This window comes from Aspergillus thermomutatus, assembly GCF_002237265.1.
Source record: "Aspergillus thermomutatus strain HMR AF 39 chromosome Unknown NODE_106, whole genome shotgun sequence".
NCBI lineage: Eukaryota > Fungi > Ascomycota > Eurotiomycetes > Eurotiales > Aspergillaceae > Aspergillus > Aspergillus thermomutatus.
The window spans coordinates 1-15,528 of record NW_020798155.1 but is presented as its reverse complement, the minus strand read 5'-3'; the positions used below and the strand labels follow the sequence as shown (position 1 = coordinate 15,528).

Below are 15,528 nucleotides of genomic sequence, written 5' to 3'. Positions count from 1 at the left end.
ATGGCTACCGAGTTGACCGTCCAGTCGGAACGTGCGTTCCAGAAGCAGCCTCACATCTTCCTCAACTCCAAGACCAAGGCGAAGAGCAAGAAGGTCGGCCAGACCCGGAGATGGTACAAGGATGTCGGTCTGGGATTCCGTACTCCCAAGACTGCCATTGAGGGCAGCTACATCGGTATGAGCGACCTACTCTGAGATTTTGCCGGCGACATCGGATTTTAGATTCGGAGACAGGCTGCGATTACCTAGGTTTGGGGATGAGGAAACCGCGCGAAATATCGAAAGGCAGTCACAAGAATCATGGCGCAGAAAATTTGGAAAGAGGATGCGACAAACCGGACGATTGAACGACTGGTCCTGCAGGGAAATTTAATGCCTTGGTTATTTTTGCGGAGTTTCGAGTTCCTCGTCTTCAAAACCCGGGGATCAAAGCCTGTTGACTAGCGGCGTCGAGGAATATGTACAGATGGCTAATTTGAAACAGACAAGAAGTGCCCCTTCACCGGTATGGTCTCCATCCGTGGTCGTATCCTGACCGGCCGTGTCGTCTCTACCAAGATGCACCGTACCATCATCATCCGCCGTGAATACCTCCACTACGTCCCCAAGTACAACCGTTACGAGAAGAGACACAAGAACCTTGCCGCCCACGTCTCTCCCGCTTTCCGTGTTGAGGAGGGTGACTGGGTCACCGTCGGCCAGTGCCGTCCTCTGAGCAAGACTGTATGTGGAAATCCTCCAAACAACGACTCCCGCGCGATGTTCTCTGGCAGCGATTGACGCTGAAATGGAAACTATCGTCGAGGGCTAGTAAATCCACCATCAGAAACATTGATGTCTAACTTTTACTCTGATAGGTCCGCTTCAACGTCCTGCGTGTCCTGCCCCGTACCGGCAAGGCCGTCAAGTCGTTCAACAAGTTCTAAACGTCGATAATGGATGAAGGGGGTGTTCACATGGAAAATAAAACCTAGGGCAGCGGCGTGACTGGATATAAGCGAAATGATCTGGCGGGTTGGGATTGTTTTAACGATTCTATGTCCCAGGTACCCTCCTGCAGGAAATATCCAATACAAAAAAATTTGATCCTCCTGTGTTACATACAAATTCTGCAGAGACCACGGAACAAGGGATTATCACGCACAGCGGCTTTGGGAATGGAATTTCTTTCATGACTTGGAACCTGGTTTATTCTACCTTCGTATCAAATACCGGAAGGAAGAGTGGCTACATTGCCTTGTGTGTCATTCGCTCTGCTCCTTCGAGGACGGCCTTCTGATTGCTTTAAAAACTCCCATCTCGAGTCCGGAAAATCATGGTGGTATCACCAAGACTGCAAGTGCGCAATGACACCAACTGGCTGATCGTGCCGTAAACTAGTAAATGAACCTTCGTCGAAATCTGCCAATGCAGACCTATCAAATGACACATTGAACATGATTCCCTCTGAAAGGTCATTTGGCATGCATCTGCTTGCAAAGTACGGTTCATCCCGGGAGGTTTTGGCGAAATTATTCGCATCGGTCGAAATCTCACTTGAGAAGACGTTTAATCCTCTCGCGATCTGTGGCGAATTGATCGTTCGGGAGATGCTCAGGTGTAGATAGATCAGGTATATCTTCTCCCATGATCAGGTCCCCAAGCTCTTCAATTTCTTCTTCGAAGTCGTCCAAGACGATCACGCTGGATTCCCGAGAGAAAGACTCAGCTTCTGTAGGAGTGGATTGCTCTGAATCTTGGACCAGAGACCAGTTTCCAGTAATGGGATTGTAGAGCTCAATTCGATTGAGTGGCCTGGTGTCCGGGGGCGTGGTAGACGAAATAGAGTGACCTATTCGAACGGGGCAAGGCGTGTCAAAGATGGAATGGACGTCGTCACTATCATCTTCTTCATCATCTTCATCATCATCATGATCCTCATCCTCATCCTCATCTTCATCTTCATCTTCATCTTCATCTTCATCTTCATCCATGACGGAGTCATTCTGAACAAGAGGATCTGTTTCGGCTGCCTTGGCCAGAGTCCTCCCTGCAGGTGTTGCATCCAGGTTGACTGGATATGAACTGAAGGTTGATTGGGGTAACCTGAATCCAACTTCAAGCCCTTGGCGAAATTCCTGCCACGTTCCCTGCTTCCGTAATTGCCATGACTTCATAACGCCCTCGCCGACCATCTGATAATATGCTTGGGGAACATTGATAAGATGGAGCAATCTACCCAAGCTTACACCAGAAGCATGATCCAGATTCATACTGCCTGTCCCCTTCGAAAGAACTGTTCGTAACTTTCCCCGAACGCGCTTATAGGAGGCAATTCTGTCAAGTTGCAATATTCTGCTGATATCTTCATTCTCTTCTGCAATTTGAATGAGAGTAGTGATCTTGAAGGAGCAAATGATCGCGGACGTTTGAATCTCTCTCCAGATAAGATACTCTCCTACTCCACTGTAGCCCCTGATTCGAATCTTATTCTGCCGCACAAGGTCTTTTGCGAAGTACAGTGGGCTTGTAAGCTTTCTTGTATCGATGATGGAGACCCTAGCCCCCTCCTTCCCCCACATTGCTCGGTGGATTGGGGCTAGGATAGACTGAAAGGTGGAAATGAATGGGCTTGGATGGCTTGCGATGCTGACATGTTTCAGAACATAGTCATTGAATTTGTCCGGGGCGATGTCATCTGGAAGGAATGGGCTGACCTCTGAGTCAGAGAACAGGCCAGAGATGTATCGCTTTGGGGTATTGATTCCCTGTGAATCAGTATTCGACCATCTGTACAGGAGAGGTGGTAGGTGGTCGCTTCCTGAGGGAGTGATAGTATAAGGAGTCTGTTGCCCACATTAGCTACCATTACTTGCATATACTTCTCCCACTCATACATTAAGTTCAGCTGCATCGTCTGCTTGGTCTAAGCACCACCAGCAAACCTTTCCACCATGTTGGGTCAATGGCTGCACTGATGATGATTGCTTGTTAATACTGGGACTGTGGTATCCTGACAAGGAGTTACTTTGGTGTTCAACAATTGTAGCAGAGAGTGCCGTAGAGTTCTGCTGTCCATATTTAGTAACCTTTCCTCGAGCATTCATGATATAACTCACGGATGTTGAAGTCGGAACTGGAGCTGGAGCTGAATCGGGAGCTGAATCGGGAGCTGAATTGGGAGCACTGGACCTGACAGATCTAGTCGTCCCTGAGCAGTAATCTGAGGTGTCTATGTCGTCCTTTTTCTTATCGACGAGAGAGATTCGAAGCGATTGAGCAACATCGATGATTATCTCCTTGATTGGTCGCCAATCGCCTTGGTTGAGAGGGGATTTATGGACATGGCCCCAAATAGGATTCCCGTGTCGTTTCATATCAACCCATTGAGTATTCAATGTTCTGTGAGAAGTTTTCCCATCAGGGAAGCCGCTGTTCTCTAAGTCCCTTTTGTATTTGGCACTGAAGATTTCCTCAAACGCAGAGCTGTCCTTCTCAAAAAACTTGTAGAGACAGCACAAGAATACTCTTTTTTCATCGTCCCACGGTACTTGGGGACGTCTGAGTGAGAAGTCCAGCTGCATGTTCAAAAATGCCTTTCAGGAAAGCACTGGGATCTTTGAAGCGACGCAAAGGAGAAGTGTTGTGGTGAGATAGCAAGTGATATTATTGTGTAAAGATGATTAGAGAGTAGGTGGGGAGAGTAGAAACCAACACAAGTGGAATCGGTAAAGAAGATTAGAGAGTAGATAAGAGAGTGAAGAGAGGAGGAACCAACACAAGGGTAGAGGCTAGAATCAGTGTTGTAGTGAGGTTTATTGTAAAGAGTGGGATAGAGAATCTGAGAAGAAACAGGGACAGCTGTCTGGGGATGGTACACCAGCATTTGACGGAGAGGGTGAATGAACAGATGGTTATGAGGTGTTAAGGTATCCATGAGAGTCAAAACAGAAGTAAGAAGGTCTTGGATCTGCTTTAAGAAGTGTTGGGCTTCATTTAAGATACAGGACAAGTGCTGGAGATGGCCCTCGCCTCCCTTGCCCACTGCCTTTCCTTACATTAAGTAGCCTCCCTCTCCAAAGTAGCGATGTGAATGAACGACTACTTGCTTCATTTTCATCAAGAGCATAATAAGATAAGAAAGTAGCGTCGACGTTGCGTGGTTAGTGTCAGAGTCGCCAGAATAGATCCACTGATGGGTTGGTTATATTGCAGAGCTGTACATCGCAAAATCATGCTTGATTCGGGGGTTTTCAAGTTAATGAAATCAAGCTTGATGTCCATAAATTGTTTCCATATTCAGAGTAAAACAATGACTGAAAGTGAGGTGAAGTAAAACACTGTTAAATGTTGGTATACTGGCGGTTATCTGACTCCGTCACAGATGTTGACCCGATACTCGTGCCAGCGCTAGTCATGTTGTAGTAGTAGCGGGAAATCATCATCAAGCCAGGAGCTCCACCGCGACTCATTCGTCTACGAAACACCACCGAGCGAACGGGCTCAAGCTCTTGTAGTCAATCAACCACCAGCACCAGGCTCTTCATCAGCCCGGACGATTTGATTCCTTTCAACTTCTATCAATCCGGCTTTTCCGCCTCGATTGACGGCCATTGTGACCAGTGTCCTCTGGTCTTTATTCCTGAGCTACTCCGCGAGAACCACTGGCTCCGCAGCATGGCTTCTTGAACCATCATGATCAAACTTGGTGCTGGCGTACACATGTCGATCTAGAGTCCTTTCAGAGACAATTTCCAATTCCTCTTCGCTCCGCAGGCACGGTTCTGAGGTCCCAACAGGTTCGCTCTTGGGGCCATCGCGACGGTCCCCTGATTCTTATTACTGCCCAAGTTCGGCACCTAATCATTGCTGACAATGTCTCAAAATTTTGAGAAATCCGTGAAGGGAGCCACCAAGGTCAAGGTTAGTCAAGTCAATTCGTTCGGTCTTGTCAATACTATCTTGGATGGTTACTAATGCGTTTCTCTCGATGGACAGCTTGCGGCTCCTAAATCAAAATACATCGAACACATTCTGGTTGCGACCCATACGGGCGAGGCTGGTGTTGCAGAAATATTCCGGACGCTGCAACTTCGACTTCGCGATTCAACATGGACGATCGTGTTCAAGGCGCTAATCGTCGTCCATCTTATGATACGAGAGGGGCAACTGGATGCCACATTACAGTTCATGGCGGAAAACCCAACCAAGTTAGCAATCAGCGGGTACTCAGAAGGTTAGTGCGCAAGCTGCGAGCATGAAGGGAGGGGAACACCTCGCGAAATGTGCGTGTTCCCATGCTGATAGCTCATGCTTGTAGTACAATCACAAGGGCATAATATCCGAAGATATGCCGATTATCTTATGGCGCGCGCAAAAGCATTCGAAGCTACAAAGACAGACTACGTTCGGAGCGGACAAGGGCGGATGAAGCGATTGACAGTTGAAAAGGGTCTCCTGAGAGAAACGGAGATTGTTCAGAAGCAGATCAAGGCATTGTTACGCTGTGACGTGGGTCTTCACCTTACTGTGACCGGTGCTAAACCTTTGACTGACAGTTCGCCATCAGCTTCTGACAGATGAAGTGGAAAATGAAATTACACTCACAGCCTTCCGATTGCTTACATTGGATCTCCTGACCCTATACTCGGTCATGAATGAGGGTACAATAAATGTCCTCGGTAGGTTCCTTGTCCCGACATGTTGTGACCTACATTAACGCGATTGGCGATTAGAGCATTATTTTGAAATGTCGAGACCAGACAGCGAGCGCGCTCTAGAGATCTACAAGACCTTCACCGCGCAAACGGAGGAGGTTGTAAAGTTCCTGGGAGTTGCTAGGCACTTTCAATCCGCAACCAGATTGGAAATACCTAAACTCAAACACGCTTCGACGGACTTGACGCGCCTTCTTGAGGATGATCTCAATGATCCGGATTTCAACCTCCGCCGAAGGGAGTACCTGAGTCGGAAAGGCGCAAAGGATGGTGGACCAAGCACTGCGCTGAAGTCCAGTATTACTGGGGGCCATCAGAATACCATTAATATGGTTTCCGCCCCGAACCGCCCACAAACAGAACCGAACCCGCAGAAGAAGACAAACCCTGCGGACTTGATTGATTTTTTCGAGTCTATCGAGCCCAATCCGCAGCCTATAGTACAACAAACTACTTTCCAGCAACCGTACCAAGCACAGCAGCAACAGCAAGCCATGCCGTTCCAGCCAACGGGCTTCCAGCCGCAGCAGACGGGGTTCTATTCCCAGCAGACGGGTTTCCAGCAACAGCCTCAAGTGGCCCCTTTTGGTCAGCCGACTGGCTTTGGAGAACCCTTTCCTCAGCAGGATAATAGCCAATTTGGACAAGCGCAAGTCCCGCAACCACTCCAGTCTACCCCAACCGGGGCTGGATTTGGCGGCTATTCAGCACAGCCGCAGACATATGGATTCCAAACCCATCTTAGCCCCATACCGCAAAGCGGGGTTGCATCATTTCCTCAGCAGCAACAGCCCGCACCGGGTGTTCAGCAGCAGCCGCAACAACAATCAACCAATCCTTTCAGGCAGTCAATGTTGATGAGCACACCGACAGGGACTGCTGTGCCAGCCTCCCCGTTGAGCCGTCAAAACACAAACCCCTTTGCCAGACGCCTATCGACGGTGAACCCACAGTTCACTTCAGGCCCCACTGAGGCGACTCCTCAGGCTCAAGCACAGCAACCACTTCAGCCTCAACGAACAGGGACCAATCCCTTTGCTCGTAGCTCCTCTGTTCCTCCCCAACAGAGTCAGGGGCTGCAGCCTCCAGCCGCAGCACCCTTACGGCCGAACCCCACCGGAAGCACAAATCCCTTCCGACAGAGTGCCTTTGTGAACCAACAAACCGGCCAGGGCTGGCATGTCGGCGGTCAACACGGTACCATGGGAGGACTCGAACAGCTGGAAACAGTGCCAGTCTTCCCACGACCCGGGATGATCTAGCATAGCAGGCCGTCGGCATACATAGTCACCGGAAGTGCAGTCTAGATGGCTGACTGGGGATATAGCGTATCTAATCGTTTGTTTCTGTGTCTTTATGCGTCAGACTTTCTGCTGATTACCATACTCCTGTAATTCTGGTCCGCATTGTCCCTGTTTCCTGCATCAAGGCTTCTGGTGTTTGTAGCATTGAGCGAGTCCGCAGCGCAGGCGCATTTCTCGTTAAGACAAGCAGCGCATAGCAGATAATTGAGGACGATATATATGAGTTGTGTTAGTAATGTAAAACTTAGGGTGTGCAGTTTGTGGGAAGTCCCAATATATATCTGGTTCCGTATGCGCCCAGTACATTTGGGACAGAAGGGTATTTCTAGAATTATGTTTCAATCAGAAGCACATATTCCTCACATTCACATTACTAAGGATCATATCAATGGGCCTACTGTATTCTTGTTACAAATTCTAACCTTCATGCTGCCAGGGATTCTAGCCATGCGTTGATGGTGAAACAGATCACGAGCCCCGGTATCTATATCAATCAGATTCAATTGCAGGGTAGAATTCTCTGGTTTGCTAAAAGCCAACAGAGACCGTTCACTAATTGCCAATGATCGCCAGGTTATGCGGAACAACCTGAACGCTACTTTGAGCGGGTCGCATGAGCGGTTCTCAAGGCATCTGCATCTGTCCGGAAAACAGTTGCGGACGTGGTGTACAGTTATGGCGATACGACGTCGTCTTACTAGACTAGACTGCCTGAGTCCCCACTGATCAAGGACGATGAAAACCGTCCCAACTCCCAACTCTCAACAATAGGCCGCTGGCCTGTGTGGAGATGGCGGAGCGAGGATGCAAGGGAGCAAGATAGGTAGGTAGTAGTACTCCGTATTTCGTATGCACCTACCAGGCCCAGACGCAGTACCGAAGTTTCTTCTTCAGGAATCGGATACGCTGCAGACAGTCTACACGATTCAGGCCCGATGTTGCAGTCAGATTTACAGCGAGTCGACAGCTAAGTAATATCTACGGAGAGTATCTTGTATCGAATTCGACGGTCGCATTTTGCGGTCAGATTGACGACTGCAACTGGCTCATGGCCGTGCATAAATTCCAAGTTTTCCACATGTTGATGCGGCTGGGCTGGGGCAATTGATGGCAACGTTGAATGTAGGAAGTCGATTTCTGCATCTCGTATACGATAGCGATAATGAGGCAAGTGTCTGTATTCTGATTCTGCTTCGTCGTACGGAGTAGATACTGCTGAGCACAGGACTAAAGACAATGAGGAAAGTATCCACGGGGTCGGAATGTGGAATTCGGTTCGAGCCTCCGAGGAGCGCCAACAAGGGAAATTCAACCGTCTGGAATATGAGAGGTCATCTGTAAACTACTCCGTAGATAGGTTGGAAAATGAGACTCCGAGACTCCGACTGTGTACTCCATACGGAGTAGATACTACCGAAATAGTAGAACTCAAAATTATCATGGAGTTTGCTCTAGTCAATCCTCAGCGCTTGGAGACATTATTCGAACTCTTGAGTCAGGTCTTCAGTAAGGTGGATTGTGTCATAGTGATGAACTGACTAAAGCATATCACTATCAGACAATTTACGATTGTAGGAGGAAGTTAACAGTCCAATCGTCCCAGTCTGATACTGTAGGCTGACCCTTTTCCAGCTGAACCTTCGGAGGGCTTCGATACATCAGCATGCGAGCCGCAAGGAGAATGGAAAACACATGGAAAATAACCTACAAAATAGGCTACTCCGGTGAATCGAGGATTTGTCCGATCAAACGCAAACAAAACATGTGGATTGTGGAGTCGGATTCTGACATGAATCTCGAAGAATGACAGGGCTTCGAGGACTCAAGAACATTATTCAGTGGGCTTGTTCGCACCCAAGGCAAGGCAAGGCAAGATAGGAGGCTCAATGCAAATTCAAATTTAAGGAGGGAGTATCCGTAATAATGATAAGGTGGTAGATGATTCTGCTGTTCTTTGGACACTTAACACTGGCTCATGTGTCAGACATCTCCATATTCATATGTACTGATATTATTCATATCCATCAGTTCATAAATTCCAACATCCGACATCCAGTCGTTTATAGTGACTTATGTGACATACCAATAGTTCAATACCGGCGCAGGGGCTCCACTCGGTCTTCGGCAGCAACAGCATCCGAGATCTGGCCTCGTGTTTTCGACTCTTCTCATCACTTTTTCTTTCGAGTCCTTCGGGGGAGTTCTCTGTGCTGCTCCGTAGAAGCCCAGAAGTCTGGACACATGCACTGGAAACCCGCGCCATCGGTTACAGCCTTAATACACGCATCGTCTCGGCCAGAATTCGTTCCACTAATCATTGGCTATCCACCATAGAAATCATTAATATTAACTCCAACAAGGGAGAGCAACTTGAGCCGGAGAAAAGAAATACAAGTGAATGAAAAAGAGAAGTAAAAAAGAAAAAAACAAAAACAATAAAATACCAAAAAAATAAAAAAAATAAAAAAAACGAGACGGGCGCAACAAAAGAAACCCTCTAGCTGTGCTTACGGAATCGCGCTGTCCCCTCCCCCTCTTCTATCGACTCATCCACCGCCCGGATAAGTGACAACTCTTGTCTTGTCGCTTCTTACTGCTACGACTCCATCGCTGGCTGCTCCTGCAGTCCTGCCCCTCAGACATTTAATTTCTATTATTCTCACCAACAAAGTCCAGGTCGAAAAGTCCGCATCCTAACCCCCAGCCAGGCCACCAAAAAAAAAAACAATGGGCTTTTCCTGATAGGGACAGTGTGCTGACCATTCAGCATTTCCCTTGGCTTTGGGTACCCTGTCCATTTCATCTTGTCACTATCCAACCCATTTCCTCCAATTCTTGTCCCCTCTTGCCAACTCTAGAAACAATGAATAATACCCATGAAGATCATCAGCATATTCTCTGATTGCTGATCGAAGTCCGATGGATGCCAAGAACTCCAATATCCAGCCAACGGCATGTTCCTCTGCCAGCGGCCACGAGCAGGTCCTACCCATGCTAGTTAAACCAGCTGCTTGGGATTCCACCACCACCACTACTACTTCGACTACTTCTGGTGCTACTATCTTTAATAATTATAACCATCCTCATCATCCTCATCATCACCAACAGCAACAACCTCAACTTCTTCATCACCATCCTGCTGCCGTATCATCGGCTGCGACAACTAATGTTCCTACTATCGCGCCCTCGTCATCCTCCTTGTCACCCAACCACGATGAAGCTGCAGATGCAGCGTCGCGGTCCGCCGTCTCGGATTCGACCACCCGTCAAGATGTAGGCAAGAGCGCCCCATCGAAGCTTCGCAAGCCTCGCAAGACCACCAATGCATCCAGCGGCCGGTCAACGCTGTTCTGGGTCCATACCGACCCGCAGTCTGTTTCGGAAGGAACGCGAGAAGAGACTCTCAAACGCATTCGCTCCCATGTGATGTCCGAGCACAATCGCAAGAAGAGATTGGAGAACACCAAGCGTTACAAGAGCAAGACCTGGAAGCATCTTGCGTTTCAGCCTGTTGAGACCACCGCCTCCAATTCCTCCAGCACAACCGCGGTGTCAACAACTGCCCCGGCTGACTTATCTCAACCGGTTTTGACCTCGTCGTCTTCGGCCCTCGATCAAGATACTTCCACCTCTTCACCCCCCATCTCCGTGCAGCATCATCGACACCCCGAACAGGAACACGATCAAGACCAACCGCAGATCAAAGAGGAGGAGCGACATTTTGAGCTTGTTGTTTCGGAGAGCACGAGTTTCCCTCCGTCTTCTGCATCCGCTGGCAACGTGGACGGCTACAGCGTCGGTGCGCCTTCACGGACGCAGACGGTCGGCCCTGTACAATCAAGGTCCTCTCCTCCATGGGATGATTTAGGTCAAGGAGAAAAAGATCCCTTCAATACTTTGCATACGCCTCTCTCGGAGAGGATGTACCGACACCTGCAACACTGTAAGTCAACTTGTCCAAGCTGAAGATGGTCATTTTTTTTTTGTTGATAGTGGATTCTAGTTTTGTGCGATTTGACCCGATTGGCATATCCGTTGCAACGACGATATGGGCCGCGGTTACAGGCTCATTGGGCGGCCCTGGTCCAACATGACCCGGCTTCGTTACATGCCTGTATCTGTGTCGCTGCGTCCAATGCCGCCTTGGAGGCAGGGGAGTTCCCACTGGTTGATCCCAACCAAGCAAAGACGAGCCCGTTGGTCTTGGACACCTTTCACCATCGTGGAGAGACGATCCGTTTGGTCAACGAGGGCTTATCGGACCCGCTTAAAGCCTCTAGCGATGAACTCATCGCTGCGGTGTCAATCCTACTCACGATCGAGGTATGATTTGTCCCACTGTTGCTTCTTTCACGGCCCTGCTGACGAAAAAGATTGCATCGGGGAATCCGGATTACTTGAAAATTCATCTGGCAGGGTTAAGACAGATGGTTGCTATGAGAAATAGCTTTGCGGACGTGCCACCGGATGTCCGCTTTCAAATATCATGGTGAGTCGAGCCGGGCGAAGGTTTCGGGCCCCTAACGCGCGTAATTAACCCCAACTAGGACCGACATTCGAGTGGCGTGCATGGCCTTTACAAAGCCGATCTTCCCTTTCGTCCGCTACGCTCGACCCTCTCGGCTTACGCTTATACCCCCTAGTAAAGATCATGCTAGTACCGCATCGCGTTTGATTCAGTTGATTGAGATACCCGGCGTCTTTGGTGATGCCATGTCCAAGACGATATACGACCTGACCGAACTTGTTTGGTATGCAGAGTGGATCAAGGGCGATCCAAACTCCTCGCAAAGCTTTGATGACAAAACGGAGGATTACTTCAACACAGAAGTGCTCTACGTCGAGTATGCCCTGCACACAGACCGATACACGGCGACCGGTGAAGCAAAGGGGGACGCAACGATTGAGGGTTGCGTCCGGCTGGCCTGCTTGCTGTTCCACAACACCACCATATGGGAGTTCTATCCGCAGATGGGTCCGGTGTTTTCGAAACCGATTGTCGGACTTCGAGTGGCACTTGAAACGACGATCCCGGCCGGGTACTTCAACCTGTGTCGGGAATTATTGATCTGGCTCCTGTTTGTGGGGGCCTGCAGCTCGCGGCTCTTGGCCCGCGAGCACACCTTCTTCATGACCGAACTGGCCACGGCCGTGAGGAACCAGGGATTCCGCTCCTGGCAGGAACTGCGAGAGCTTCTGCTGGGATACTTTTACGTGGATCGCTGCTACCTGACACCACTGCGCGAGTTGTGGGACGAGATTCATATTGACGCCGACGCCAGTCGGTTGAACCTGTGTTAATATACAACCGACCCTAATGTATGATACAATAATGATGAGACATGGTATATACCGCATGATTGACGAATACATCGGCTGGACACATAACATCTTCTTCATACATCCCGTAGAAATAAGCACTAGCCTGCCTCGAACACGTGCATGAGCAGAGACACTCGCAATATATACCTCACTCACCCCGAAGAAAAACCAAATATAGCCCGACACAAGCAAGTCCTCCCTTCAACCGATATCCCGATCGTCCTAGCCAGGACCGGAACCGGGACCAGGACTAGGACCGGGACCCCGAAGAAGGCATACACCGATAAGAGTAAACACATACCGAGTCTAACAGCAGACATGGCATGACGCACATCTCATTTCCCTGCCACCCTCATCAACGGGTATAACTCGGCCACACCCCAAGAACCGAGTTTGCGCCGCAACCGAGAATCGACCGGTGCATAGTCCACAGTCCATCGCACACCCGTCCTCCATCACCCTAGAATGTTTTTCTCTACTGCATAGTAAACATCTCCTCAACAAGAAAGAAAAGTACTTTCACTTGTTCTCATGATGATGGCCGAGAATACCATAGGTAAGGTATGGTAGTGGAAGTCAAGACACCGCACCATGATAAGAGCGGGCGCGCCCAAGGCACAAGTCAAGTCAGGTCAGCCAGACCCGAGAAATCACCGAGCTATGTACTACTGACCCACCAGCAACCCCCCTACTGCCACCAAAGGAGGAAAAAAAATAGCTCATGTTCTTGCATAGGTGGTTTACATATAGGCTGCCCGGCCCAGTCCCAGCCCGTGTCTCTGCTTGTTCTTGTTTTTACTGTTGTGGTTGTGGTTGTTGCTGCTGCTGCTGCTGCTGCTGCGAGTCCATCAATCCGCTGATGGGGTGATGTGACTGGACTCGGTTACTCTATTGTTCATACTGAGTTATACTAATGCCAACTACTAGGGTTTGATTTGTTCTGGTGGGTTTGGCTGGATGTGCTCTGATCTATATGCGATGAGTTGGCTGACGTTGGTTTCTAGGGATGTGGTTTGTTGCACGTTGTGACTATGCTGCATGTTGTTGACAGCTATGCCTAGGCATATTACATCATTGCCAATGCTCCTTTAGCTGATGCTAAGGGTTGTGTTTTGTCTACTGATCTGTCCTGGACCTACTGATCGATTGCACTAACTCATAAGGCTGCAGCCCAAGGTCATGAGTGAACATTGTGGACCGAAGTGATGACTCGACGATATACGATACGATCCGGTGGACAGCACTATCGTCAACATTTCATTATAACGGTCAACTAAATACAGACTGACCCCGTCCATTGTCAAGACAACAGACACCATCATTATCCATCCTGGACGCATTATTTATACTGACAATCGGAATCAACATCAAGGAAAAGGAAACACAAAATTAAACATGTCCACAAGACCATCTATATTTGCTGCGGCTGGAGCTCAGAGATCTCACTTGCTTGAGCCCACGGAGTGACCAAGCTCAGACATGAACTAACCAAAACAGCAATGATCTTACGAGAATGGGTATCTGAAGCATTAAAAGTAGGGATCGTGCCGTATTGCTGATCCCTTAATCACGCACAGAGTCTGATGCAACAGGTGCAGCAGATACAGACTCCTTCTGGGAGACCGCAGCCTCTTCAGTATACGGTTCCGCTTAGACGGTCTCGCGCTCGGTCTTGGTTCTCCGGGCCTTTCCGGTAGGAGACCAGGGGAAGTGGGCGACGGGAATGACAAAGAAGCTGTTGCTGCTGTCGGCAATACCGGCCAGGGCGTTGTACCAGGCAGTGAAGGCAGCCATGAGACCAAAGAAACCACCGGCCTTGATGACGGGAGGGTTGGGCTTGCCCTCGCTGTTGCGCTGGATGTAGCCGATACCGAGCAGGAGGAAGGCGAGATCGAGGAAGAAGAACAGCAGGAAGAAAGCTACAGTGGATCTCAGGGTGCAGAACAGCAGGATGGTGGTGAAGATGAACCAGCCCTTCGGACGGTTAGCCGAGGTCGCCGACAGAGGACAAAAACCGATCCAGAAGAACTTACCATCAGGAACAGACCGAAGGAGTTGTCAAACATGGAGGTGCTGCCATTGTCGGCCTTGACAAGAGCCGACTCAATGTTGAAGCCACCGGGGGTCAAGACTATAGCGAAGGAGATCCAGAAACCACCATAAGAGGACAGAGCAGTGGCACCAAAAGTGTTACCGATAGCCATTTCCCTGAGGACTGTGTGAGCGGCCGCGAAAAGAGATACGATTGAGCTCGAGCTCCAGCAATTGACAGAGAAACTTACCACATGCCGGCAAGCAGCTGAACGAGACCACCATAACCGAAAGCCAGAGCGACGACAATGTTGGGAGCGGTGATGTCGCGAGCTCCCATGTTGATGCAGCTCAGAACGAAAGTGGTGAGGGCGAAAGCACACAGACCCAGAGGAGCAGGGTTGGCAAACTTGCGCTTCTCAACCGACTTGTACAGACCGGGCTGGAACTCTCCTCCGAAGGGAGGGAGGTTGTACTCCGTGGGGTTGACCTTGGCCAGAGGACCATAGCCAAAGCGGGCGGCGGCCTTGGCAACTTCGTGCTCCTCGTGGGTCATCTGCGAGGAAAGCTGCGAAGCATTGGCGTTCTCGGGAGCGCCGTTGATGGCGTTATCCGGACCGACGTCCTTCTCAAGAGCTGCGTGGTGCTCGGCGGACATGGTGCTTTACAAGAACCTTTGTGTCAGAGACGATTGCAATTAACCGAAATAAAAGAGGAATCCAGCTAGCTGGAGGAATGGAGGATTATAGAAGGTAGGTGGAAGGGGGAGGAGACCACACAGCACTGCTGGTTGGGAAATGAGAAGGGAAAAGAGAAGCACAGCTATCAACCACAAAGCAAAGGGATTCAAAGGATGAAAGGGAAAAGAAGAAGAGGGGGAGAAATATATGCTGGATATTATTCTGGAGGGAACCTTTTTTTTTTTTTTTTTCCTCAGGAAAAAAAAAAAAAAAAACAAAAAGACAAAAGAAAAAGAAAAAAAAAAAAGAACAAAAAAAGAAAAAAAGAAAAAAAAAAAGGAAGGGAGCGCGGGAGAGAGAGAGGAGGGGGGAGAGGGGGAGGAGGGGGGGGAGAGGGGGGCGAGATGATGGGTAGAGGGGGGAAGGGAAGAAAAAGGGAATAATGAGAGTTGATAGTTTACTCTGATGATGACAGTGTGAATGGTATTAACTTAT

General features: G+C 49.3%; 4 protein-coding genes across 4 annotated transcripts; 2 read left to right on the top strand and 2 right to left on the bottom strand.

The window, feature by feature from the left end:
* Window positions 1-926, top strand: RPS11A (40S ribosomal protein uS17; the record flags this gene model as incomplete). The annotated part of the gene is made up of 3 exons (XM_026755952.1): window positions 1-175; window positions 485-723; window positions 858-926. The coding sequence occupies 3 exons, from the start codon at window positions 1-3 to the stop codon at window positions 924-926; spliced, it is 483 nt and encodes a 160-aa protein (XP_026614049.1).
* Window positions 927-1,532: 606 nt separating this feature from the next.
* Window positions 1,533-2,174, bottom strand: CDV56_102173 (uncharacterized protein; the record flags this gene model as incomplete). The annotated part of the gene is made up of 1 exon (XM_026755792.1): window positions 1,533-2,174. One exon carries the CDS (start codon window positions 2,172-2,174, stop codon window positions 1,533-1,535), a length of 642 nt encoding a protein of 213 aa, XP_026614048.1.
* A 2,680-nt stretch (window positions 2,175-4,854) lies between these two features.
* On the top strand, window positions 4,855-12,301 carry CDV56_100685 (uncharacterized protein; the record flags this gene model as incomplete). The annotated part of the gene is made up of 9 exons (XM_026754304.1): window positions 4,855-4,902; window positions 4,978-5,215; window positions 5,300-5,490; window positions 5,549-5,660; window positions 5,715-6,893; window positions 10,227-10,943; window positions 11,004-11,323; window positions 11,374-11,489; window positions 11,548-12,301. The coding sequence occupies 9 exons, from the start codon at window positions 4,855-4,857 to the stop codon at window positions 12,299-12,301; spliced, it is 3,675 nt and encodes a 1,224-aa protein (XP_026614047.1).
* A 1,671-nt stretch (window positions 12,302-13,972) lies between these two features.
* Window positions 13,973-15,011, bottom strand: CDV56_100162 (acetate uptake transporter family protein; the record flags this gene model as incomplete). Its single annotated transcript, XM_026753781.1, has 3 exons — window positions 13,973-14,296; window positions 14,356-14,530; window positions 14,605-15,011. 3 exons carry the CDS (start codon window positions 15,009-15,011, stop codon window positions 13,973-13,975), a joined length of 906 nt encoding a protein of 301 aa, XP_026614046.1.
* Between the last annotated feature and the right edge of the window lie 517 nt (window positions 15,012-15,528).